The sequence below is a fragment of the Lepidochelys kempii genome, chromosome 4 (genome assembly GCF_965140265.1).
Source record: "Lepidochelys kempii isolate rLepKem1 chromosome 4, rLepKem1.hap2, whole genome shotgun sequence".
NCBI lineage: Eukaryota > Metazoa > Chordata > Testudines > Cheloniidae > Lepidochelys > Lepidochelys kempii.
This window is the reverse complement of record NC_133259.1, coordinates 28,509,163-28,535,785: the sequence shown is the minus strand read 5'-3', so window position 1 is coordinate 28,535,785 and position 26,623 is coordinate 28,509,163. Positions and strand designations below refer to the sequence as shown.

The 26,623-nt window shown below is 41.1% G+C and overlaps 1 protein-coding gene across 1 annotated transcript in view; it reads left to right on the top strand.

Annotated features, from left to right (window-relative positions):
• Positions 1-446: 446 nt before the first annotated feature.
• UBE2D3 (ubiquitin conjugating enzyme E2 D3) overlaps positions 447-26,623 on the top strand; it is a 29,024-nt gene continuing 2,847 nt past the window's right edge. Inside the window, exons 1-6 of the mRNA XM_073340812.1 lie at positions 447-927; positions 20,045-20,108; positions 20,200-20,231; positions 24,105-24,182; positions 24,560-24,665; positions 26,093-26,186. Of these exons, the coding sequence (XP_073196913.1) occupies positions 904-927; positions 20,045-20,108; positions 20,200-20,231; positions 24,105-24,182; positions 24,560-24,665; positions 26,093-26,186 (398 nt within the window). The 5' untranslated portion in view covers positions 447-903. The remainder of the gene's footprint in view (positions 928-20,044; positions 20,109-20,199; positions 20,232-24,104; positions 24,183-24,559; positions 24,666-26,092; positions 26,187-26,623) is intronic.

Sequence of the window (26,623 nt, the reverse complement as noted above, 5' to 3'; positions counted from 1 at the left end):
GAGGGATACCAGGACGCGGTTAGCCAACCACGAACGCAGATCCGGCCGCAACGGCCATTTTGTGTACACGCAGAGACGAACCCCTTCGGGGCGGGGACGAGCGAGCGATCACGAGCCGGGCTCGCAGCAGCATCGACGGCCCGGCAAGACCCTTCGCTCTGCGGGCTGCTCCGTAGCCCGCAGAGCGACGGACAAACCGCCCACGGGGCCCTGCCTAATGCCCCGGAAGCCCCAGTTTCACACTGTCGGCGAAGAGGGAACGACGAGCTCCTGATTGGCGAAGCGGCACCTCTTTCCCCACCCCGGAACAGGAACGCATGCGCTCTTCCTCTCTTCCCTCCCCACCCCCGCAGCACTCGCAGGCGCATGCGCGCAGCTTGCACGAGTCTGAGCCTGTCCCCCGGACTTCCCCCCCATCAGTCTCGGGAGCGCGTGCGCGGATTCCCAGGCGGCGGCGGTTAGCACGTCCCTCCCCCGCTCCAGTCAGAGGGGGGTGCAGGCGAGGTTCCTCAGTGACCCGCCCCCGGGAGCAGGGGGCGGTGCCTGCCGTCCCCTCCTTTCTTCCTCGGCCTCGCCACCGGCGGCGGGTGTGCAAGGGGGCTGAGCTCGGTTTCTTCCGTGGCGGCGGAGGCTCGGCTCAGCTCATCGTCTGTTCTCTCCCGGGCGGGACAGGGAGCAGCCAGCGATCTCCGGAGAAGGGGCCGGGCCCGCCCGTCGGGAGGAGGCTCTGGGCGGCTGCGCTCCGTGCGGGCGGGCGCCCCTGGCTGTTTCCGGAGGAAGGAGAGACGCACCTCTCCCCCCTCCCCCCTCAGCGCGAGCGGAGCCCGGAGTCACCGCGGCGCAGAGACAGGCCCGGCGGGCGGCGGCGGCGCGCGCACACACGCACACACACACACACACACAATGGCGCTCAAACGCATCAACAAGGTGAGCGAGGGGCGGGCTGGGGAGACGGCGCTGCTGCCCCCCATCCCCCCTCCCCGACGCCGGGTTGCGCGTCAGGCCCCGGCGGGGGCGAGTCCCTGGGGCGGTGTTGCTGTCGCTCGGGGTTATTGGGTCCCGCACGGACGGGAAGGGGTCAGCGTTGCCTGGTGTGTGCGCGGTGGCCCCGGCTGTGGTGGGGAGTGAGGGGGGCGTCCGGCCGGGGCGGGTGACCCTCGTCTGCGGTGAGGAGCAGGGGGCCTGCCGGGCAGGGGGGTGGCTGATCTCCTTCCGGGGCTCGGGCTGGCTGCGTGGGGAGGGCGGGTGATGTCGCCCGGGAGCCCCTTTTGTCGCAGTCACCGGGAAGGTCGCGGTGGCCCCGCGGGGACGCTGTGGGCTGTCCGGAGGGCCAGGGCAGGGGCTCTAAATGTCAGTGTCACCCGGCGCGGAGATGGTGTCGGCTTCTCGCCTCCATCGCTTCCGCTGCTGCTGTTACTGATTCCCCGGCTGTGCTGTGGCTGTGTTTACATCGCAGGGACAGTCAGTGCTGGGTCGCTCCTTCCCAAGGGGGGAATCCGCCTCCCGGCCAGATTGGTTTCTCTTCCTTGCCGTGTAACTTCTTTCCCGCATTGTAAGATGGCGGCGGGTTTGCCTAGTTCAGGCTCTTTCCGGGTCTCTTGGTTTCTGCAATAACATGACACACACACACGTTCACGCTCCCGTCAAGTCACACTATATAGCAGCAGCTGCTCCTATTCCTCTAGATTTCCCCTTCCCCCTGCAAACCCACTACTTTCATAATGTAGAGGAATGGCTTTTTACCTCATCTCTTGCTTTATTGGGGGCGGAAGACTGTGTGATGTATTGAGAATTTCGTCCTTGCACAATCCAGCAGGGTGGAGTAACCAACTTCACAGCTAACTCAGAAAAAATGTTGGGGTGATGGCAGTCCAGCCTTTCCTGAGAGGAAGGTTAGTGGCAGAGGGTGGGGTTTAGATAACTTGTAAATCTTAATTTCAGTTATGACGTTCCTGTGGAACAAAGGTTTAGTGTTATTGTGCAGCATCCACGCTCCCAAACTGTTGGGGTCTTAATGACAAGCATGATTAAAGATAAATAGCTTAAACTCTAAATTGGTGTTGATCTGTACTTACAAGCATTATGGCATTTTAAATATTTTGAGACTGGATGGATTATTTTTCTCCTGGTCACTTTACAGCTTGCCAACAAGCCAGAAACTCATAGTGCCCTTAAATCATACACTGAAAATGTCAATTTTGGATACAATGATTAGGGTTTGTCATATTTTTTTTCTTAAATATTACAGTAACTTGACACTCTTACTGTGGAGGAGGTCTGGTGGCTTGACTTACTAGTTTGGTTATCTAACAGGAGCATAATGTGGTTACTGTGTCTTAATTTATTGCTTGCACTCAAGAATAACACAACTCTTAAATTCAAAACTGTTATAAGTAGGAGAAGTGTAGATTTGAATTAAAATGACACTCTTAAAACACTTTCAAAATAGTTTCTGGTAAACCTGCTACCAAAACTTGTTTCCACTGTAACAGTGGATGATATTAAACTTAAATTAAAATGCAGCTGGGAGACTCCCTGGTACGCTTTGTCACCAACTCATGCAAGTGAAATGCATCCTGAACTCAGACTTCTGTAGGGCTGAGGAATTTATCAAGCATAAATCAAGACAAACTTTCAGATGCATAGTCTATACTTAACCTGATATTTTACTTGGAGCCTTAGCACATTTTTAAAAGTAATTTTGTACCAAGAAGTCTATTTAGATTGTAAGATCTTTGGGGTGTAGGGACTGTCTACAGTGCTTAACAAAATGGGGCTGCATTCTTAGATGGTTTTTAGGCACTGTTGTAATAAACATGACTAATAATACAAGTATGTCCAGGGGTTAAAATCTTTCTTGTCCAGGGTTAGTTAGGTTGGAAATGGTAACCATTTTTGACTAGTGTAGCCAAACCAGGCTGCAAGATATGCCTCAATTTGTTCTGTTTACAGTTGTGACTTGATTTTCAGCAGTTGTCATCTGAGACAATTATAGTTAGATTAATCCTTTATCTGTAATTTGGGATTTTGAGGTGCTTTCTAGTGCTCTCAGGAGAATTGATGCTAAAATCGAAGCATAAGAAAATAAAATCATAAACAAATGAGGTGAATTTAAGATCTGTCTCACCAGTGACAAAGCAGCCGTCTCTAGCTTTAGTGGTTGAAGAGCTGGGATCCCCAGCTTTTAAATGGCAAGATCATCCAGACATCAGATTCTAGATTTTTGTGGTGCAACAGATCAGACTTTGAAACTCCATGCTTCCTTATAGTATGTGCTTGGCACTAGTCCAGGGCTGCAAAATGCAAGTCCAGGACCTCAGAGCACTGTAATTGTATATACCTGATTCAGTCTAACCTGTAAGTCTGTAGAAATTTTACGTGCCAAGGTCAGAGTTCATTGTCTTCAGCAGATGACAGCACAAACACCCAAAGGGGAGGCATTTTCTTTCAATCCCTGATCTGTTTTGATTCCTTTGTTATGGACCATGCTCTTTGAAGTGAACCAAAACATTAAACTTGGGGCTTGGCAGGTAAGTAAAAATTGACTTTCAGGTCTAGCTAATGTATAGAAATTAGTTCCAAGAAGTTGGGATTCAGGATAAGACTACTTTTTTAAAATTTATTTACAAAGGCTATCTAATATGGACTTGGCACTTCATCAACCATTTTGAAGCTGCATTTTAGAATAGCTGACAACATTGGGCTATGTATTTTGGGTAACTTTTTAGGAAAGAATCTTCAAGTCATTGAGTCTTCAGTTTTAACCTTGAAACTACTGGTTTCTTGTTTGAGGGTTAAATTAACATTAAAACAGAATACTGACTTTTGGTATTTGGGAAGAAATAGATGAAAATGTTATAACTGACTGCATTAATTTTTCACACTTATTTATATAAGCACATTACATTACTACCAATGTACTGTAGGTACTAGGCAGCTTTCAGTTTAGTGGCAATTTGAGATTATTTCCCAATGCAAAATACTATGTCAGTTTCTGCCCAAAGAAGTGGGATGGTATTGATCTAATGCAGGGGTGGCTAACCTGTGGCTCCAGAGCCACATGCAGCTCTTCAGAAGTTAATATGTGGCTCCTTGTATAGGCACCGACTCCGGGGCTAGAGTTACAGGCGACAACTTTCCAGTGGGCCAGGGGTATTCACTGCTCAACCTCTGGCTCTGCCACAGGCACTGACCCCACTCCACCCCTTCCCGCCCCCTCCCCATAGCCTGTCATGCCCTCGCTCCTCCCCCTCCCTCCCAGAGTCTCCTGCATGCTAGAAAACAGCTGATCAGTAGGTGTGGGGAGGGAGAGGGAGGTGCTGATCAGCAGAGCTGCTGGTGGGTGGAAGGGGAAGCTGATGTGGGGCTGCTGTCGTATTACTGTGGCTCTTTGGCAATGTATGTTGGTAAATTCCGACTCCTCCTCAGGCTCAGGGTGGCCACCCCGATCTAATGGGAATCTGACTACATCAGACCATTTTAATGGCAACTACTCTTAAAACAAGGAAATTAAAACGTTTATAATCTGTTTGTGCACCATGGGACCAAAGATTCCATAATATTGTGCAGGAAAAGTTTTTTCTTCAGTCTAATAATTTTGGAGAGAGCGCAGGAGCAGGATTAAAAAACTGATTCAAATGGAGGATGTACACTGCATTTAATGCCCAGAGGACACTAGTGAGTGACAGTGTGTTTAAAAAATATATATATATGAAGCAGAATATTTTTCAGATTTGTTGAGGCAAGTTGTCCGTTAACCACTGATAAAGGGTTAGTAACTTGAAATCATGCTTTAAAAATTAGTCTTGTTCTAGAGCCCCTCTAACATATTTTTGTTCTGTCATTTTCCTAATTTAAGTTTTTATTCTGTTGTGTAGGGTTCTCAAACAGCAAATAAAGGAAAACTGGTTATGCAAGGCAAATAGTGAAATTGACTCTGATAGCACTGTATACATATATGTGGAGTACACAAATTGGGGGAGACGAGACAGAAGTTTTGTCTAATCTTTTAGTTTTAGTAACTTTAGATTTTGTAACAATTCAAACTCAGAAGCAACTACGTGTCCCCTTAAATTAATCAAATGTTTCAACAGAATTTAAACAGATTTTCCCACCTCTAGAACATTCTTACAATAAATTACCTTTCCTGTGCGTCAATTGGATTGGTCTTCAGTAAGAAATGCTAAGAAAAATTATACTGAGATGCCACGATGGTTCAATATGTCAAGCTGAAAAAGAGGTCCCGTAGTTCTTAGTTACTTTATTTAGTACCATATAGCTATTTGAGGTATTAAAAGTAGTCGCTGAAGTTTCTTAAAATGGCTTCCTTCCAAATAAGGTGAGAATTGCCACTCTATAGCAATCCTTGTTGTCCTGTTTATAGCTTGAGCAATGATTTGCTCTGTTTGCCTTTATCATGTGATTTGGAGGCAAGGTTTTGAGCTTGTTACAGGAATTGGGGAATTTGTGCTTGTTAAAAGGTTGGGCAAATAAGTGGTGTTGTAAGAAAATGGTATTAAGCAGTAGAAGAGATCCTGGAAAAAGCAATTGATAACAATAAGATATCTCTTTGTAGGTCATCTTTGGAGCACAAACTTTGAGGTTGTTTCTTTTTTGCTGCTTTATGACAGAAGTTTGAAAGGTTTTTAGACTTTTTCTCTTCTCATTATTACCTTTGACATTCCAGCCCTATCTAGGCTGGAAGACTATGGCCATTATGTACACCAGGGATTTTACAAAAAAAAAAAAAAATTACCTCTGATGTTACCATATTTTCAGCTAAATTGGTGGTAATGCCTCTTTTGTAAAATACTTCAGTTCAGAAAAGGCTTATTGCTGGAGAATTAGTGAAAGGGTGCATTGCAAGAGCAAAGAGTGAAAGTTGATAAAGAAGAGGGAAAGGGATTTTCTGTCACTGTTTTTGTTAACAGGTCATTAACTACAGTGGCTAGTATTTTGGATAAATGAAGGCTTTGTTACTCTGGCCCCTTCACTTGATGCGTTACATCTTACAATAAATATTCCTGAGAACTCCCACAGGTTCTCCAGCAAGACCATGACACTTCTGATATTTCAGCTTAAAGATTAAGGCCATGTCTACACTACAAAATGTCAAGCTAACTTATGTCAGCATACAGCTACTGCAGATACTAAATAGCTTGTGTGTGTGTACACATTTGGCTGCTTGGGTCAGTGGTGTGCATCCTTACCAGGAGCACGTGTATCAATTGTATTGTCAGTGTGGGACAGTTCTTGAAAACCAGTAATAGTTGACGCAAGCAGCACAGTGTCTACGCTGACACTGTGTTAACCTAATTGCGTCAGCTGTGACTCTGTGTCGCATGGGGACATGGGGGTATAGTACTAACTCGGCATAGAGAGGCACTTACCTTTGTGGGAGCCAAATTTAAGGGAAGACCTTTCCTTAGTGAGGTTGACGCAAGGCAGCTTCTGTCGCTCGAACCCTGTAATGTAGACCAGGACTAATAAATATTTCAGGCAACCTTTAAACACCTGAAAAGGAAAATGTTTTAAAATACTTTTGTAGATTACCTTTAAAATTCTTGGATTCCAGTGTGTTCCTGGTTGAGTGAACTGCAAATATTTTCTAAAACGTGAATTAAGGTCCAGATTTCACGAAATAGTAATGGTCAGCACACAACTAATTTTAAACCTTTTCTTTTCAGCTTGCTAGAAATTGCACTGATAGCCTTCCAGTCACTTTGATCCTCCAGTATGTGTTATTCTTTCTTTATACTTGGAATCGGTTAAACTCTGAGCTGGCTTTTAGGGTCTCGGCAAATGGGGTCTAGCTGTATAGTATGGTGGTGACAAAGAATCTGTCCATGCTTTTTGAGATTAAACAGAAACTCTGTTTTCAAAGCCACAATTAACAAAAAATGCCACCTGCCTATTTTAAAGGACAGTGGGCCTCTGAAAGTAATTGTGAAGGCCAAGAATGAATTGTTTTGGTGTACGCAGTGTTATTGTAGCCATATCAGTTCCAGAATATTAGAGACAAGGTGGGTGAGGTAATATTCTTTATTGAACAAACTTCTGCTGGTGAAAGACAAGCTTCCGAGCTTACACAGACCCCTTTTTCAGGTCTGGGAAACTTACTCAGGGCTTGTCTTTGCTACCACTTCGGTATAATTTACGTTGCTCAGGGGTGTGAATAATCCACGCACCTGAGCAAGGCAAGTTACACTGACCTAAACGCTGGTTTAGACAGCACTATGTCAGCGGGAGACTTTCTCCCACTGACATAGCTACTGCCTCTCACAGTAGCCTCTATAGTGCTCCCAGCCATGCTGCTACTGGGTCTCTGTTATAAGCTAGGCTGCCACCCAGGCTTCTGGCTTGGCCTGCCATTTGGGCTCCCTTCTGGGAGCCCTGCTGTCCCCTGGGGTCAGCAGCTGACTGGACTCCGGGTGCAGATCTCCCTGCTGGAGGTGAGAAGCCTCAGGTAGCTTCCCCCCTGCTCCCACATAGGAGCAGGGAGGTGAGAATCCTGGCTCTCAGAACCACCCTTCTCTCCCTCCGAGACTGTACCTCTTCAGTCGGTAGAAGTGCTCCTGGTAAGGATGCACACCACTGGCAGAAAGAGGGTAGTGTAGACATCAGTCCCTGCAGTAATTACGTAGGTCATCGATTGCAGTGTAGACCTGCTCTTAGTCTGGTATCCAGTTCTGTGACAGAGCAGAAGTTCAGTCCCTCGGGGCATGTCTACGCTGCAATTAAAGACCCTTGGCTGGCGCTTGGGCGAAGAGGTTGTTTAATTGTCGTGTAGATGCTCAGGCTGGAGCCCGGGCTCTAGGACCCTGTGAGGTGGGAGGGTCCCAGAGCTGCCGCTGAAGCCCAGATAAGCCCAAATGTCTGCACTGCAGTTAAGGGCCCTTTATCCCAAACCCTATGAGTCTGAGGGCACAGGCTAGTTGTGGGTTGTCAATTGCAGTGTAGACATACCCTTAGAAAGTGCAGATAATTCAGTTCATTAGTGGTGGTCTTGATAGATGTTTGGGCATCATGTATTGTTCATTTAGTAGGTATTGGTGCCATGGTTTCTCCTGGAGGTGGAGTTTTGTAGGTTGTAGAGTGGTTGGTTCTGCTTCTTGTTTTTGTGTTGGATGGCTGTCATCAGCTTTTCTTGATAGTTGTTTTGGATTTCTTGCATGATTTTCAGGTGACTTTCCTGATCCTTTTTTCTTCCCCATGTACATGTGGTGGTTTCTTGTCTGAGGTGATCCTTTCTGGAGTACGTGAGGTGCAGTAAGTGATTCCTCAGTTTTTAAGAAGTCTGTCTGCAGAGCTGTTCAGCACAATTTTAGTTTTGTCTGTAGAGGTCAAGAGTTATGTTTTGTTCATTGCATTTACTCATGAAGTTGATGTCGCTGTTAAGTTGTGCTTCATTTTTCTTCATGTTGTGGAGTTTTAATTTCAAATGGCAAAATTTGGTTGCATTGTTGTATGTAGTGTTGTTGTAGCTGTGTCAGTCCCAAGATATTAGAGTCAAGTTGGGTGAGGTAGTTTCTTTTATGGGACCAGCTTCTGCGGATGAGAGAGACAAGCTTTTGAGCTTACACAGATGAAGTGCTCTCTGTAAGCTCAAAAGAGCATCTCTCACCAACAGAAGTTGGTCCAATAAAGATATTATCTCAGCTACCTTGTTTTGGTGTTGCAGTCTGTGCTCCAACACGTGCTTCACTTCCCTTAAAAGCAGCAGGGGCATAACTGTCTCTGACTACTATGGGTGAGGAGAGAAGAGAAACAGGTTTTTCTCCTTACACCTGGTTAGTTTCACTCTTCTGCTGCTTGAAGCATTATATGTGGCAAAAGGAGCATGATGCAATCTGCAGCTGAGATGAAAAAAGCAGAGGGATCAAAAAAACATAGTTGTGTGTTGAGGAGCGTTTGGGCAGCTGTCAAATTCTTCTCTTCTCTCTTCCCCCTCCCCCAAGAGGGGTGGGTCTAAGTGGAAGGTTTGAGAGGAAACCAGAAGTTCAGCTGTTTAGTGAAGACACTTGGGAGATGTGAAGATGCTGTCCTGCATAAAGCCTACAGTATAACTTTTTCTGATCCCTTCACAATAGCAGATCAGAGGGCCTTTCAGAGAGTAGGGATGGTCCTGCCTGAGGGTGGGGAATTTGGTATTTCAAGTTGATATATCAGCTGACTGAACTTCCCGGGAGTAAAATATATATTCCTACAGGTGTACTGGTGTAACTTCCTGTGTGGACAGTCTTCCAGAACGTTTACACGCTGGAAGTTACAACAATATATCTGTAGCAGTAGTATAGTTATCCATTTCAAATGGCAAAATTTCCCATGTACATGAGCTTTCATTCCAGGGTTCATAAGAAATCAGCCACTTGTTAAGTGGTAGCTAGGCCTCACATGAATGAAAAGCTGCACTAAGAATTTCAAAAATTGACCTTGAATACTTCAAAATTTAAAATAAAATAATCCTGGGTAAGTAAATCAAGTGACATGCTGACATGAGGTTTAGTGTGAATCTAAATCAGGGGTCGGCAACCTTTCAGAAGTGGTGTAGCGAGTCTTCATTTATTCACTCTAATTTAAGGTTTCGTGTGTCAGTAATACATTTTAATGTTTTTAGAAGGTCTTTCTATAAGTCTATAATATATAACTAAACTATTGTATGTAAAGTAAATAAGGTTTTAAAAATGTTTAAGAAGCTTCATTTAAAATTAAATTAAAATGCAGAGCCCCCCGAACCGGTGGCCAGAACCCGGGCAGTGTGAGTGCCACTGAAAATCAACTTGCATGCCACCTTTGGCACGCATGCCAGAGGTTGCCTACCCCGATCTAAATAGTGGGGTGTGTTCACTAAAAAATGCAAGTTACGTTGCCTAACATTCCCATTATAAAACATTTTCAGAATATTCTGAGAAGCTGTAGTGTCTTCATGCTTTGTTACAGGGAATTGAAAATTTGCTGTCTCTGTGGAAAATTTATTCAAGCTTGGCTGAACTACCAGTATGAAAAATCACAATTATTCCATTTAACAAAGGCTTGTTTGTTTGGCAGAAAATTTCTCTGATTGGCACTGAGCATCCTCCAGCCCAAGACACAAGGGCCTGAGCAGGATTCTGTATTTCAGTTGTACTTAACTAGTTGCAGGGGCATCAGTGTGAGAACATGGGGACTCTATCCTGTGTTGTCAAAGCTCCCTCTACTGGCTCCCAAGCAGCATGGAGAAGGGAGGATAAAACTTGACTCAAATGCAGAGGGTTGGGGACAATAGGATCTGGGGGGGGGGGGGGAGGATAGGAGCAGAGAAAAACAAGGAGGCTTGGGGGATGGGAACAGAAGAGTCTGAGTAGAGAGAACCACCTACAGAAACTAGAATTGAACCATGAATTCCTGCGTTTGAACAGTCTTCCGCTGTCTAGCAAACTAGCAGTGTGTTTCATGGCTAAGTGAGTCTTATTTGTTCCCCCCCCACCCCATGGCTGCTTGAAAGAGGATAACAGCTTTCTGCTGGAACCTCAGGTGGTGGTCTATGCTGTGGTTCAAAGGTTCCAGCTCTGCTGATGACCTGTGGCAGGAGGGGGGTGTCAGTATGTTCCACCTGATACAGTTTGGGGTTTTTTACTTTTTTAAAAAAAACTTGGAAATGTTTTTAGTATAGGGATTTTCTTGTATGTGAAGGTTGCAGTTTCTCAAATTAGAGAAATGTTCATTTAGATTCACAGGATGGACAGTACTCACTGAATGGGTAGCCATTCGATATACTGAATGATAAGGATAAAAAGAAATGTGGTCCTAGTTCTTATTTTCTGCACACTGTCCAAACTGCACTGAATTCAGATTTATTAATTTCCTCCTAGGCTTTTTCTGGTGTCTGCTACTGTAGCATCTGAGTGCTTCAAACATTAATGAAGTTGTCTTCACAACACTCTTGTGAGATAGGGATAAACCAATTTTATGTATAGTGAATTGAAGCGAAGAGATTAAGCCTGAAAGCATACATTCATATTGCATGCCTAATTTGAGATGCATATGGCCATTTTTGAAAAAAAAGATTACTTAGCTTTTTTGTAGTGCTGGATATGTTGAAAGCACAACTGCAGCTGACTTCTGTTGCAGTTGAGTGCTCACCACGTCTGCAAATCAAGCTCAAGGTGTCTTGAGTTAGGCATTCAGAAAATGAAGAAAACGGGTAGTGGTCACCTATGAAGTTTGGTTTAAGTAATTTGCCCAGCATCAGGAACTGTGTGTGGAAAAGTGGGAATAGAATCCAGTTCTCTGGAGTGCCATTCAACTGCCATAACCATGAGACCTTTCTCTTCCTGTAATCCCCGCCTTATTCTCTGTACCCATTCTAACTTCTATAACAAATGAGGCAGGTCTTCAACTACACACAATCCTGTGCACTGATTGAGGCAAGGGTCCTATCAATTAAATAGTTTGTGATCATAATTAGACTAACATAATTCATGCACATGTACAAGGTACTGTAGCTGAATTAAAGTTGCACCTGAAGTCTGACACTTCCTAACTTTTGACTATTTGAATTATAGGCTTAATGTTCTTTTAAAGTGGGGTTTTTCTTTTTGTATGTAACAATTGTACTATGGTAGCATCCACCAGGCCTGATCAGGACCACGTTGCTAGACACTGCATAAACTTAGTTTGTGCCCTGAAGAGCTTAAGTTCTAAAGACAAAACGGGAACATACCTGAAAGGTATGGAATGTATTGGCAAACTAATAAGAATGAAAATGTGGTGTTTTTAGATATCAGTGATCCTCGGGCTTGTTTTCAGTGTTTTCTGTTCCTGTTTTTGTACAATGGCTTTATTCCTTGCCTGGTTGCTCTGGTCACTTTAGCCCATGTTTACTTTCTTAATAATTTAATGCTTTTTTTATGTAAATATTAACCCTTGTGACTTACTTGTTTCTTAGGTCACAGCTTATATCTGTCTACTCCTTTGTTTTTAATTTTTTATTTGTAATAAGTATAATGGATTTTGTTCCATTATATTTTATTACTTTCCAAGTAACTGGCCTTTTGTATATATTTTTTGCTAGTTATACTTGCATTTGAGACCCCATCTAAGTATGAGTAGCACTGGAACTATTATGGCTTTTTAATCTGGTCTTCTGCTCTAATTCTAGTACTCTAATGGCTGCTATGAGTGGATGTTATGGGAAAGGCATTTAACTTAGTCACTGGATGACACTGCCATTTTTAATCTCAAAACACGGACTTACATTTTCTTTTATTCTTATCCCTCTTTTTAGACATGTCCAATCCTTCCTTTCACAGAGTAGTCCTCAAGTCTCAACCAATGAGTGGAGATTAATGTTGTAATGCATTCTTGGGTGTTGACATTTTAAGTGCCAAGTTAATGTACTATGAGAAGGCTCTGTGATTTTTAAAATGCCTTTTTGCTAGGGCTTAAATATTCCTGGAATTACATTTTGATCTGTAATTTCTCATTCTTAGTTTAAACAAATTCTTCTTTGAAACTTTAGCAGATGAATTCAGCCTCTTCTATTGTGCCTTTTTAACTAGTTACCAGAAGACTGCAATGCATTTTTCTAATGAATAAATCTGTTTTAACTTTTTAATCTTCAAAAACAAGTCTTAAACTCCCCATTAGATTATTACACTTTATGACAGTAGGAGAGAAAAAGGTGCCCACTAGAATCCATGGGGTGAAGTCAGCTGGCATTCATGTTGAATTAGTAGATAGTATTTCAACTTGGACCAGGGAGGGGCAGCAGCTATGATGTGGAATGCAAACTCTAATTGTGAGGGAGAGAAGGGTGGACAGATAGAATCTTGCAAGACACCTTGCATAACAGACTAACTTCTTAATTTATCAGGTCTCTAAACATTCTTACATTAGCTGCTATATTTATGAAATGTTCTTAACTGTACTCAATGTATGGGCCTGTATTAGCACACAAGTGCTGTGCCATTGGTCCTCTGAGCGGTCTTCGCTCTCCCTTCAGATGTCTTCTCTCAAACCTTTTAAATAACATCTGAAAAAGGGATCTCAATTGAGTTAGTCTTTTTATTACAAAATTTATACTCTGTAGAGTGGTGTGTACTTGGAGCACAGTCCAGTGTTCGAAATTACATGTGATGCACACTTATAAATGTGCTCAAATACAGTAGTGCAAAAACTAGTATTAAAATTTTGGTTTACTTTACGTCCAAAACCCAAGGAATTCACTTTTGGTTCCCAGCATCAACAATGACTTGGCCATTTTACACAAATATAATAAGCAATTAACTTTTATAGTACAGTGATAAATGTTTCCTGTCTTGAAACCACTGGGTAGCTTTCATATACACATGGAATATTAGGGAAATGCTGTCATTTCTTTTCTCCCTTATTACTACTTAATACAAAGTTACTGTAAAACTTTTAGGCCAAAAATTTAGCAGAAACTCTTAGTAAATGCTGATTTTGTGTGTTAAAATCTGTCATGAGGATCATAACTGAGGGTGTCTTTTTTTTCACTCTCCCAACTACCTTGCCATGTTCATAACTTTCCCTACAGGGGCAAATTACTTGTGCTGCTTCTTAAGTACACTGCACCCCATAGTGCCCTAACAGGAGCACTGGAGTGTAATTAATCCTTAATTAGTGCTTTAAAATGCTGTACATTTAATCCTTAATGTGGCTATCACATGTTTATAGATTTGAAAACTGAGATACAGAGGTGGTTTGCCCAAAGCTACACGGGAAGTCCATGGCCGATCCAGACAGAAAACTAGATTCTCTTAGTCCTGTGCTTTTATCACAAGACTAATCTTTCCATCTAGTAGCATTACATCCAAGTTCTGAACCAAGACTGGTCATTCATTTATTCCTTCCCAGCTGGGTCTGAGATCTCTGTAGATGAGTGTCTCAGCTGCTTGGAAATACTGGTCATGTTTCTCAAAACTGTCCCTGTAAACTGAAAAAAGGTATCATTAGTGGACTCAGGATGGAGGCAGGTCTATTCCCCATCAAATGGAATCTCCACTCGGGATTTTTTGAGGAATCCTAATGGAGTATTCTTAAATATGCCTTCCAAAAAAGGAAGAGGAGACCAAGACCAAAGGGAAACAAGAAAGGAACAGAAATTGGAGGGATCAAGCAGAGAGTGACACAAACAAGATATTGGAAGAGTAAACAGGGACCCTTTTCTGCAGACAGAAATTACTACAGAATGGTGCTTCATAAGGCCTGGCAGCTTTTTAAAAATTAAAATTTATTCTGATTTCTCTTTATTTCTCCTTCTCTTCCCTAGCCCACGCTCTTCCCTCAAAGGAGGAGGGGAAAGATCAGATGTTTGCCTTCCCTAGTGTGAAAAACTTTAATTGTTTCTTGAATGCCATAACCCAAATGGCCTCACACTTTTCCAGGTTCTATATGCCATCATGATTTTTCTGGTTGTCTGGAGGAGGAGGCGCTTAGATAATAGCGATAGGCATCTCTAAAAGCAAGCATGGAACTTTTCAACTACCCATCTGCAAAATACCTCTTTTCATTGACAACTTCTTTAATGTAGCTGTAACATAAATGAGGAACACATGAAATTTGAGAATACCATAATATAGAATTCAGTATTACTATAAACGTTGGGGAAACTAGTGTTAGAGGGCTTTCCCTTCACCCTCCCACTTCCCTGGTTCTTGTCATACAGACAGCAAGCAGCAAAAGACCAGAAGTCCGAAGTGCAGACAATGCAATGTTTATTGGGGTTAAAAGAAAAGAAGTACTTGCGGCACCTTAGACTAACACATTTATTTGAGCATAAGCTTTCGTGAGCTACAGCTCACTTCATTGGATGCATGCAGTGGAAAATACAGTAGGGGGATTTTATATACCCAGAGAACATGAAACAATGGCTGTTACCATACACAGTGTAACAAGAGTGATCAGGTAAGGTGAGCTATTACCAGGAGGAGAGAAACACTATTTATTGGGGTTAGTTTCCAAGCAAGCTGTCATAGAGTGTGGGGGAGTCAGGGTCCTGCAGTCTCACTTCCTGTGATTCACTGAGACTCTCAGCCAGCCAGTAAAACAGAAGGTTTATTAGACAACAGGAACAGAGCTTGTAGGTACAGAAAACAGGACCCCTCAGTCAGGTTCAGTTCAGGGGAGCCCAGCCCCTTCCCCCTCCCCCCATCTCTCCAGCCAGCTCCAAACTGAAACTCCCTCCAACCCCTCCTCTGGCCTTTTCTCTTTTTCGGGCCAGGAGGCCACCTGATCTTTGTTCTCCAATACCTTCAGTAGACACCTTGCAGGGGAGTGGCCCAGGTCATCAGTTGCCGGGAGACAGGGTGTCACCCAGTGTCTGTGTAGATGGCATCACACCTGCCCTCTCGGGCTCTGTGACAATCACACACCCATATCCCACCACCTAGATAATTAAGAAATGCATAGAGGAAACGGAGGCACCCACACAGTATTCAGAAAAAACATTAAGAACATTCCCACTTCATGTCACAAACATATTCCGAAACCCTTCACACCAGTCGGGCTTATCTCTGTACTCCGATAGTCTGTTCCCTAATGTTCCTTTCCCAGCTCTGATGCCGCAGAGCCTTGGCCTGCGTCCCTGTTCCCCTTTCTCCCCCCTTAACAAATTTTCCTGTTTCCTTTCCACTTCCTGTTTGACCCCAGTTTTTATAGTAATATTCTCGACTATACCTCAACCTAACTAATAAATGCTAATATTGTAATATAATTCTCTAACCAATTATATCCCACTACCCTAATTAACTTACACCTAGCAAAATTAATTATACAACAGAGAAACAATTAGAGAACTAGACAGATTAAGAATAGAAATGGGAGGCCATAACGATAAAACAATACAGAAATGAGGGTTTGCAACAACAATAATTGATAAGTGATTTCTTGCCAGACGGGATGCTATCAAACTTAGTTTTCTTTAACCATCTTAAGATCTGTTTCTTTATCTGGTGGTGATGGGCATTATCAGGACAGGATCGTATTCCTAACAGCCCAATACCACCTTATTTCAGTGAGACTGGTTTGGGATGTGAGGATGTGACCCTACGCTTCCCATCTTATGGTTGCTCCTGCTTAGCCAAAGTGAGAGATGGCCCATGCATGCACAGGCAGAATGTGATTTTGATTCTTTGTTTTTTATACCCCTGTAACTAGCTAAGTGATTAAAAAATACACCTAAGTTCTTAAAGGATAGACTTTTACAGGCAGGCCTGAATATCTATGTTCTAACAACTAGGTTGATTATATTAAATGTAATTAAATGTGAAAATGTACTTAAATTTTTGACATTGACTCTTGTGCAGAATTCTCAGGTTCTTGCTGGAGCACGTCTGAAATCAGTTGGCCTTGCTGCGAAATTTAGTTCTAGCTAGTCGAGGAATGAAAAATGCATCTTTCCAAATGAGGGAATGGAGGCGCGCACCAGGCGTGTTAACCTAATCTTGTATTTGAGGCTTTTGAAGTTTGATGTTAGTATAGCAGTTGAAATGTGATGTGCTATATGATACTTCCTGCACTGGAATTTTTACCCATTAAATTTGTTTAAAATCAGGACGTGGTTTATAATCACCACAGTAGGCCAGCCAAAACCATAGTCCTTCAGACTGTTGAGGCTACTTATACACTGACAGTCATTTTAACCAGTATCTAAAACCATTTTCTTAATGGGTAAAGTGGGTGCCTCCATATTGGAGTAAATGCTTGTGGTGAGTGTGACTTGAGGAGTAAAGAGTCCTGAAACTCAAATGTTATAACTTTCAAACTGTTAATATTAGCTAAACTATATATACACATACAGTCTGTCTACGTATACACTTTGCTTTGAACTATTGTCCTCGGCTTCATTCTTTTTAGATGGGATTTCTTTCACTGGTAGTCAGGTGTTTCTACCCCTAGCTTAAGTATTGGCATTTCTTTTACTAGATTTATTAGAAAATCCCTCTTCCACTAAGAGATCTCTCATGTCTCAGTTGCTTTTTAGTCTGAACTTACTGCTCTGAAGACCTCCAGTATCCTTTGAAAGTCTCCCTGGTCCATGAGATTTACCTCTTACAACCTTAGTAAAGCTGCAGTGCGAACCTCAATTTTTTCCTCCTTCAGTACCATCTCCCTTATTTTTGTGTGTGTTTTTGCAAACTCTAGGTGCTGCTGACAGTTTTTTGATAAAAGCACAACATATCAACAGATCCGTTGCTTCTCCCAGATCAAATGGATAGCCCAGTGACAGTGTAAATATAAATGTATCTCAGTTTTTAAACACAATAAGACTGCTTCTACTCACTGTAGATGCATCATCTGTTATGACACTTTTAGTATATAGAGGGGTTCTCTAGTGGAACTCCACAGATTTTAGCTAGACATTGAGAAAAGTCACCGTTCTTATCTACATGGATGTAATCACCTTTCTCATCCGCACGTGCCTTTTTAGAGGAATTGAGACTACACGTTGAACCTAGGGCGTTCCTTCTCCTTTCCTTAGTATCATTTCAAGAATTAAAATGAAACCACTTCTTAGCCCGTTGGGAATGTCCTTACAGAACAACCCTGTAACAACATAGGGATCTTATCAACATTATGATGTACCAGAAAATGTATCTTTAGATGATGCAGAGACCTAAAACCTCTTAAAATTGAAGAATCTCTGCCATTTAATAGAGAAAATGCACAAATTGAGTAATTAAAGACATTTCACATGGGATTTATCTTGATTTCTTTAGAAAGAATGGCTGCCCCTATGTCAGAATAGCAGTAGAAAAATATTCCATAATACTGTTAATTTCACTCTGCCATTGCTTGGCAAAACTGAACTGCAGGGGAAACATTGCAATACAAAATGTTTGAAGTCTCCAACTATAAAATTCAGGCCTTGTTGATCCATAATTTGTCTGATTTGTTGCAAAAGCAAACAAATACAGGCTGACTTAGATTGACTTAGAGATGCCTCACTTGCCTTTCTAGTTACAATGGCAAAGTACCATAAATAAAGGATAACGGAATATTCCAGTCTAGCCAGTATAACATATCCTGATTTAGAGTGAAGTCAGATAACCTATTGTAAAAGAATGGGAGGGGTGGTAAATAGTGAACTTGCCTGTGCTGTTTTTGTTAAAGTGCCTAGACTGCAGTTGATTGCTATACTTTACATTAGCTCTATAGATGGTCTGAACTAAGCTTTGACGTTAACACCTCAGATTAAATTAAACGTTTAGGAGGGAAGGGGATAAACTTTGATTACCTCTGTTTTGCTATATGCAGTGTTGATGTAGCTGTCTCTCTCCCAGGATATTAGCGACAAGGTGGGTGAGGTAATGTTTTAATGGACCAACTTCTATTGGTGAGAGAGAGAGAAACTTTTGAGCTTCCATGGAGCTTTTCTTTTCCCAGACCTGAAGAGCTCTGTGGAGGCTCAAAAGCTTGTCTCTCCCCCCACAGAAGTTGGTCCAATAAAAGGCTTACCTCACCTACACTGTATCTGTTTTGCTAGACAGTTTTCTGCCGTGTTGAAGGAAATAGTACAAAGTGAACTGGTTTATGTTGTCACGACTTCATAATGGAGCAGAAAAAAATTACTGCTTATAAGAGTATTTTGAAGAAACTTTGAGAGGTGAGGCAGTACAGAAAAATAGGTTAACTTTTTTTGTGTGCCTTCCAATAACTGCTATCCTACATAGTGATACACTTGTTTGACTGAAGGTACAGGAAAATTGAAATCCTGAAAAAATTTTAATGCCATATTGGCCTGCATTTTTTCTCTTTGCTGTTAAAGTATTAGCAGGTGGTGAGTTTGCTAAAACCATAATTGGTCAAAAATATTTTTATTCCAAGTGTTTGTAAGCTCACCACAGACTAAGATGAATGTGAAAGCTACTTCAGCTATAAAAGCTGTTAAGCTGCCTCGTCAAAATTTGCATATGTCTGTGCATCACAGTACTCAAGTCTAAGTTTCTTAACCTTTGACATATAGCAAAGTGCTTGGTTTTAGTAACTTGTAGTGAAATACATGTGATTTCTAACACTAATGCGTTATAGAAAGAGGTGGCTAGTTTGCTTTCCTTGCACTCATGACTTCTTGATGTCTTAGAGGTTAGCGGTGAAGAATTTTTTTTAAAATCCCTCCGCAATCTTTTAGTATACTAAGAGTAAGTAAACTGACTTTTTGGCTACATAAATGGCAGTTGACACTGTTCAGTGAAATTCAAGAAAATTGCTATTTTAGCTGAGAAATCTGAGATTGAGACTTCTGGTTTTACTGTTTTGATTTCACAGCTGCTATAAATAGACTAAAATCTTTTTCTAATCCCTATTTTCATTCCCTTTTGTGACGCCACTTGAGAAACCATGTCTGCTGTTCAGATTTCTCAGGATTTTAAAAACATACTGCAGTGAAATTGTTACTGTTAATTGCATTTTTTTTTTAAAGCATGTTGTATTGCTTTTGTAACCTTTGTCCTCTAAAAGGTGAACTGAAAAGACTGATCTGTTGGTGGGTGTTGGTCTCTCTCTCTCTCTCTCTCTCTCTTTTATATATATAAAATCACTACCATATGTAGGATCTATTTTACATCATGGTGAAGAGGAAATGAAACGGCTGTGCTTCTGTTTGTCCAGAATAGAAATGATAAAATTCAGTGTTTTTTTTTGCACAGTGTGAAGACATTTTATCTGTTCTTTGCTCCTTATGGTGTTAAGTGTTTTTAAGGAAGGAAATCTTAAAAATTTGTTGGGCTTCATTTAATTCTCCATGCTATTTTTTTTCCTGCATTGGGGTATCTAAAAGCTACAAGTGGTAATTCTGTTGTTGACTTTTTAAGTATCAGCACTCAATTTACTAACTTATTTAAATTGCCAGGGCTAGCAGGTCTTGTTACTCTTCAGTGACGACATTCCTAATACCAACCACAACTGCTCCTGTTGATAGGTTTGCCAAATCATTCTCTCTCTCTATCCAGGAAAAACAATTTTAAGGATTTTCTGTACATCCAATTGGACAGTGGCAATGACACTTCACTCACTCTCTCTGAACACAATGTTTTGTATTTAGGAACTTAGTGACTTAGCCCGAGACCCTCCAGCACAGTGTTCTGCAGGTCCAGTTGGAGATGATAGTAAGTAGTATTAAATTTTAATGTTTTGTTCTGATTTTAATTCAAAAAGAGTATAGTACCTAAGTAATAATACTGACTTTTTCCTTTTTAGTGTTCCATTGGCAAGCCACAATTATGGGACCTGTAAGTATTCTGACTCCCATGAATGTTAATGCTAACTTGAAATCATAATTCTTATTCAGCAAGAACTGTCCTCAGATTTCTCCAGTCTCTTTTAATTTAGACACTCCCAAAAATGCCAGTTTGAGAACAGAGAGGGGAAAAGTGAGTTTAGTTATGCAGATTCCTCGTTGTTGGTGTGTCACTTCTGTAACATGACATGTACCTGAATGAAAATGTCCTGCATCACAGTGCAAGGTTTTGTCATGTAGAATGTTTGTATGCCAAACGGTTTCTGTAGTTCTGATCCCCCATGGGCCGTGTCTGCATGCAGAATTTCAGCTGTCAATATAGCTGTTTGCCCTGGTGCAAACCCTTCGTGTAGATGAGGAAAACTAAAGTTTGGACTGGTGGAGCTTACCATGGTTTCAAGCATTTCTGTAAAAATAGAAAAGTTTTCTGAAGTGCAAAGTGTTCTGAGTGCATACAGGAGGAAAATATGCTGTGCATGCTTACTATGAATTTTTTTAATGTGATTGTATAACTTGACTAGGAACAAGGTCTAAAGCCCCTTGCCCTTATTGAGGATTAAGTGCATTACAAGTTAGACTTCTTAGTACTTCAATTAACCAAGTAGTTGAAGCTTCTAGGAAACAACACTGAAATACTAAAGCATATCAAATGGCCAAACATAACTTTATCAAGCTTTTCAAAAACATGCATATTTGGATTAAAGGGTATTTTTTTTTTAATAGCTAAGTAGTCTTCCAGGAAGCTGTGGCTAGATGCCTTCTAACAAAGTTCTTCCTTCAGTAAAACTAGTACACTGGTGCATGGTTTGTATTTGGGATCTGGAAGCAGCTTTTTTTATAATGAAGACAATTATATTAATGTGCATTTCTACTCTAAAAAGAGATTCTTAACATGATTAAGGTTCCATATCTAGAACAACTCCAAACTTGCTCAGTTTACAGGTGGAGTGATATAATTCCCAGCTGTGCATACTCAGCCTGGAATCTGAACATTGGATTACATTCTCTCTGTTATGCATAATGAGCAATAAGATTCTGCACGCCAAAATCAGGTCTTGGTTACACCTGTACAACCACACTGAAAGCTAATGGGGTTGCATGTATGTAACTGAAGGCTTGTTTCACCTGCAGTGTCACTATTAATGGGGTATGAGAAGGTACTAGGACACTTTCAGATTCCAGGCTGTCTCAAGGCTGGCAGTTGATTTGATTCAAAGTTTGCTCAGATTTTTAAATTTTAAGAGTCAAGTGCCAATAAACAAGGACCCCCTTCAGTGACACTTTTAGGCCATCTCTAAATTCCGGCTTCTGCAGTGGCGTAGCTGAGGTGCCATAGTTATGCTGCTGTAACCTTGGGTTATAGATGCAGACTACAATGGTAGAAAGGGTTTTCCTGTCACTGTAGGAACTCCGCTTACCTGAGTGACAGCAGCTAGGTCTATGGAAGCATTCTTCCATCAGCCTAGCTGGGTCTACAGCAGGGGTTAGGTTGGCATAGCTATTGGACTCAAGGGTGTGGATTTGTCACATGCCTGAGTGCCATAGCTATATTGACCTAAATGAAGTGTAGACTAGGCCTTACTCATGTTAGAGTAGAACTTAATTGTCAGTGTTAATGTACTACTTTGACCTTACACATGTATCCAATGTGGTTTAGGTATTCTCTTGATACCAGTTAGTGGAGAGCTTCTTTTGGGTGGCATACTAAAGAATCCTTTTGTCTTCAGTTCAGAGTTCAAATGCTGGATTTGTTCTTCTAGCTTATCCCTTTGAATGCAACGAAGTATGCACTCCAGAGAGACCAGAATGTTTGCTTAATAGCTATACTAATACTTGAAGTAAACTTCCAAAAGTATGGAAAGATCTCCATTGTATGTCATTGAGTAATACTTATATGATTGACTCTGCATGGTCACAGAACACTAAAAGTATAGTTGGACTTCAAATACAGAAATATTTTCTTTTGTTCTACCTCTCCCTGCTCATTCAGAGTTGTTTATCCTCTCTTCCCACTTAATCTTTGTGCTATCAGTTTAAAGGCATTTATTAGTTATGCCCTTTGGAATAGCATGAGTGCATACTTTAGAGCAGTATTTTAGATAGAATTATCCTTGCTTTAGGATAATAGCTTAGTGGTCTGCTGGTGTTGTAGGCCTCATACCTTCATGACAGCCTAGGCATTGGTAGTGTAGATGGCTTAACATATTCCACATCTGAGATCCACTACTGACACAGAAGTCTAATAGTAAGGATTGAGTACTCATTGTCAGAGAGGTATTTTCTACACTTGTTCTAACCAGTTCTGTTACTTCATTTTAATAACCACTAAGACTTGCCTCCAGCATGTATACAATAAAAGGGTTGAAGTAGTTTTTGAACTTCTCATTTGCCAATATAGTAGTTTTTCAGTGAATACTACATGATACGCTGAATCTCTGCCCAGGCTGTCTCATTGAAGTATCAACTCTAGCATTACATTTTTGCCCCTTGACTTATCTATTGGCTTTTTGCCACACTGCTTCACTTGCAGATATTAAAGAATATATATTCTTAAGAAATAGGATGTGGCTAGTCTGTATGTAAACAAGAGATTGGTCTTAAAGGATATAATATTTAAAAAATAGATAAACCGAATAAAGCCAACTTCCAGTATTCCTGTAAACCAGATATGTGAAACCCATTGTGACGAGTCAAATTACACTTTTTCGCTCAATCCTGTGTGTGTGTGTGAGGTTTAAAAAGGCAGTAGGCAAATTTTGTATTCTTATCGTGGAATGTGCTTCTTTAGCCAGCAAAGTTAAATATTGCACTTAAAAAGACTTTTTAATAAAAGCTTTTACTTTTTCTAAAATTTCCTCTTTTTTTGTATGTACTGCTTCCCGTGGGGAGGGGGCGCCTTCAAGTCACTGCTTCAATCTCCATCTTTTGAGAGTATTCTCTGTTGCCCTATTTTGGGCAGTAATTCCACCACCACTTGAACCTGAGAATTTCCCCACTTGAGGTTATCATTATGATTGCTTTTTCCCTGAGCAGGGGAAGAAAATGCATTTTCCAGGAACATGGTTATGTGCAACCCAGAGGCAGGGATCAAGACACGTGGTGAGAAAAAGGACTGGAAGGCTAAGCAGTGATGATGGCAGGAACAGAATGTGCAGAAGGCTGGGAAGGACAGCAACTGGCTTACAAACTACTACTACAAGGGCAGGGGGAGTAGGGCTCAGTTACTTGTGGCTAGTCAGGCACTTACTCCCACCTAAGCTCCTCTCACTCCAGCTTTCTTCTGACTCTCTGAGCTGCTGCAGTTTGGATACATTTGAAATTGCAGAGGGAAGAAGCTGTCAGGGCCAGTTCTGGCCTGCATGTGACACACTTGCTTTAAACCAGTGGCTCTCAATTTTTTTTCCTGGTGACCCCTTTCACATAGCAAGTCTCTGAGTGCGAACCTCCTCCCCGCCCCCCTTATAAATTAAAAACATGTTAAATATATAACACCATTATAAATGCTGGAGGCAAATCAGGGTTTGGGGTAGAAGTTGACAGCTCGTGACCCGCCCCATGTAATAACCTTGTGACCCCTGAGCGGTCCTGATCCCCAGTTTGAGAACCCCTGCTTTAAACTAAGGCTTTACAGAACACAATTGTTTTAGGAGGAAATTCATTGCCAGTGACCAACTTGACTTGCTGCAGTCAGTTATCTCATTCCACCAATTTTAAGCCCAGGTATGATCAAAATTCAATGCTAACATTGTGGATTAAACATCTTATTTGTGTTTAAGTGAATGATTTGCCTTGCTAAGTAAGTAGTGGATCTTCTCACAAAAGTTAATTCGGGAGTATAATTACAGTGGACATGTTTCTTCGACAGAATGACAGTCCATATCAAGGCGGCGTATTCTTCTTGACAATTCACTTTCCTACAGACTACCCTTTCAAACCACCTAAGGCAAGTAGTCTTTTCTTTGTGAGACTAATGCTCTTTAATGAGCCAAGCATAGGAATGGAAATCGGGAACATCTGAGTTCTAAAAGCAGCCCTGCTTCACTTTTGCTTTTTTGTCTTGAACAAATCATTTAACTTCACTACCAGACAAGTGGAGATGATACTTATCTATATAAAGTGTTGATAACTCATGTTTGTACAGTGATTGAAAAAAGTAGCATGTAAGTGCTGAATATCTGATTCAAATGCTTGGTGGCTAAAGAGCCACAATACATGTTTCAGTAAGTCTTTCTGGTGCACCTTATCTGTGCTTATGTGTAACTCTTAATTATGCAATTTAGCATATGTGAAACACAAATACTTCTCTATTTTTTGTTATAGGTTGCATTTACAACAAGAATCTATCATCCAAATATTAACAGTAATGGCAGCATTTGTCTCGATATTCTAAGATCACAGTGGTCTCCTGCTTTAACTATTTCTAAAGGTGAAGAAAACATTACAATTTCTATCTTCATTTTGACACTGTAATATTTTTGCTTAGTTTTGTTCGGCATTCCATTCATTTCCCATTATACTGTAGCCTGAGAAGGACATCTTGCGTATGTGGCAATGATTACATTGTTGCATGCTTATTGATTTCACCTTTTATTTTTTTTTTTAAAAAAAAAGACCTCTGTGCAGTTTTACTTTAGCTATTACTAAAGGTTCTCCCCAGCATGAACCAGTGCAGTTGAATCCCTATATGGACACTTACATGAGAGTGGCTTATTTCAGTTTTAACCTATTCCTAAATGAAGTTAATCTGAAATAAACCTGGTTTTAAACCAAAATAAGTGTCTACACAACCTTTTGCATTCATTTAAGTAGGTTGGTCTAAAATTGTAACTTAAGTTGGTGCATCTGTGCACATAGAAAACTCCTAATTTTAGATTGTGATCAGTCTAATGCTTTACAGTTAATTGCTAGCTGCTAGCATGGAGTATTAATTTCCATATATGAATTTTTAGTAGCCATGTTTTAGATTTGTGATCAGTGAGTACTGCTTTAAGGTTTTTTCACTTCCACTTCCTGTAAATGTGAGTATTCTCATTAAATCTAATGAATTCAACTCTTGAAACTAATTGACTTCAAGCAAAGCTCACCAGAGCTCACTTCCCTTTTTTGGTTTGGTAGATCCCCCTGAGATCACAGTTGCACTAGTCAGAATAAGCAAAGGGTTCCTTTACCTACAGAACTAGTGATTCCTGCCTATTCAAGGCGCAAGAACCAAGCTTGGATCTGAATTTGGATCCGCCACATGTTGTGTTGACACTATACCCCTAGCTTGCTTGTTCTGAATTTTACACTGTTTTTTAAAAACCACTGATGGGAAATGCAGAATGTAAAGAATAAGTTGCTTCAAACAGTATTTCTCCATGGTAGTCTTACTTTAGTATTTCCTTTTATCTTATCAGTATGTATCTAGTTTGATCAGCCTAGAATACTAATGTATTAATACTATTGCAGAAAAGAAATCCCATCTGATTCTAATCTGTTTATCACAGACTTCTAGCTGTGAAAGAGCTGATCAGCTATATAACATGGCTCAGTAGATTGCCACTCTGTTAGGTTATAGTTTGGACAGCATTACCTTTCTCTATGTATATTTGTGGGACCCTGGGAGCTGCTAGAGTGTGCTATAGAGGGACACCCTATAAATATATTTTAATGATTGTGAGCCACACATTTAGAAATGGGCTACCAAATTTACCTTTAAACTTACTCAGCATGCATCGTAAACAGACTAACAAATCTTTTCTTTATAGCATACTGAGGTTGTCCTAACAAAGCAAATAACTGTATTTCCGTTGTATTTAATTGAGATCTTTGTTCAGATTTCACTGTTGAGCAACCTTTTCTGTTGTTTTGCAGTTCTCTTATCCATTTGTTCACTGTTATGTGATCCAAATCCAGATGACCCCCTAGTGCCAGAGATTGCACGTATCTATAAAACAGACAGAGACAAGTAAGTACAGAATTATATAAAGATAATTTACTAATATACTGTGAAACACACTCTTCTTGTGTTAGAAAACAAAGGTGGGGAATGAATGAGTTAGTTACTTGTGATCTCTCATCTTAGACTGAATTTGTGGCTTAGGAAGAAGTAACTGGTATTTTTTGGCTTTGGAAACATGCAAATACGAAGAAACGTGTGCTATCTTTGAAGTTGCATGGAGGTGTTTCACTAATGTTGTAGTGATTTCTATTTGAAAGTTTATCTAAAATTATTGGTCTACTTTTTAATCAGTCTCATGTGAGAGTCTGAAATAGTATCAGTTCATATAAAGCCTCTAAAGTTTGAGGAGAGAAATTACCCTTGTAAATACTCCAGTGTCGCCTTTTGATAACTGCCTACTTTTTCTGTTTTGGAGTTTCCCATTGGATAAAGGCTTTATGATC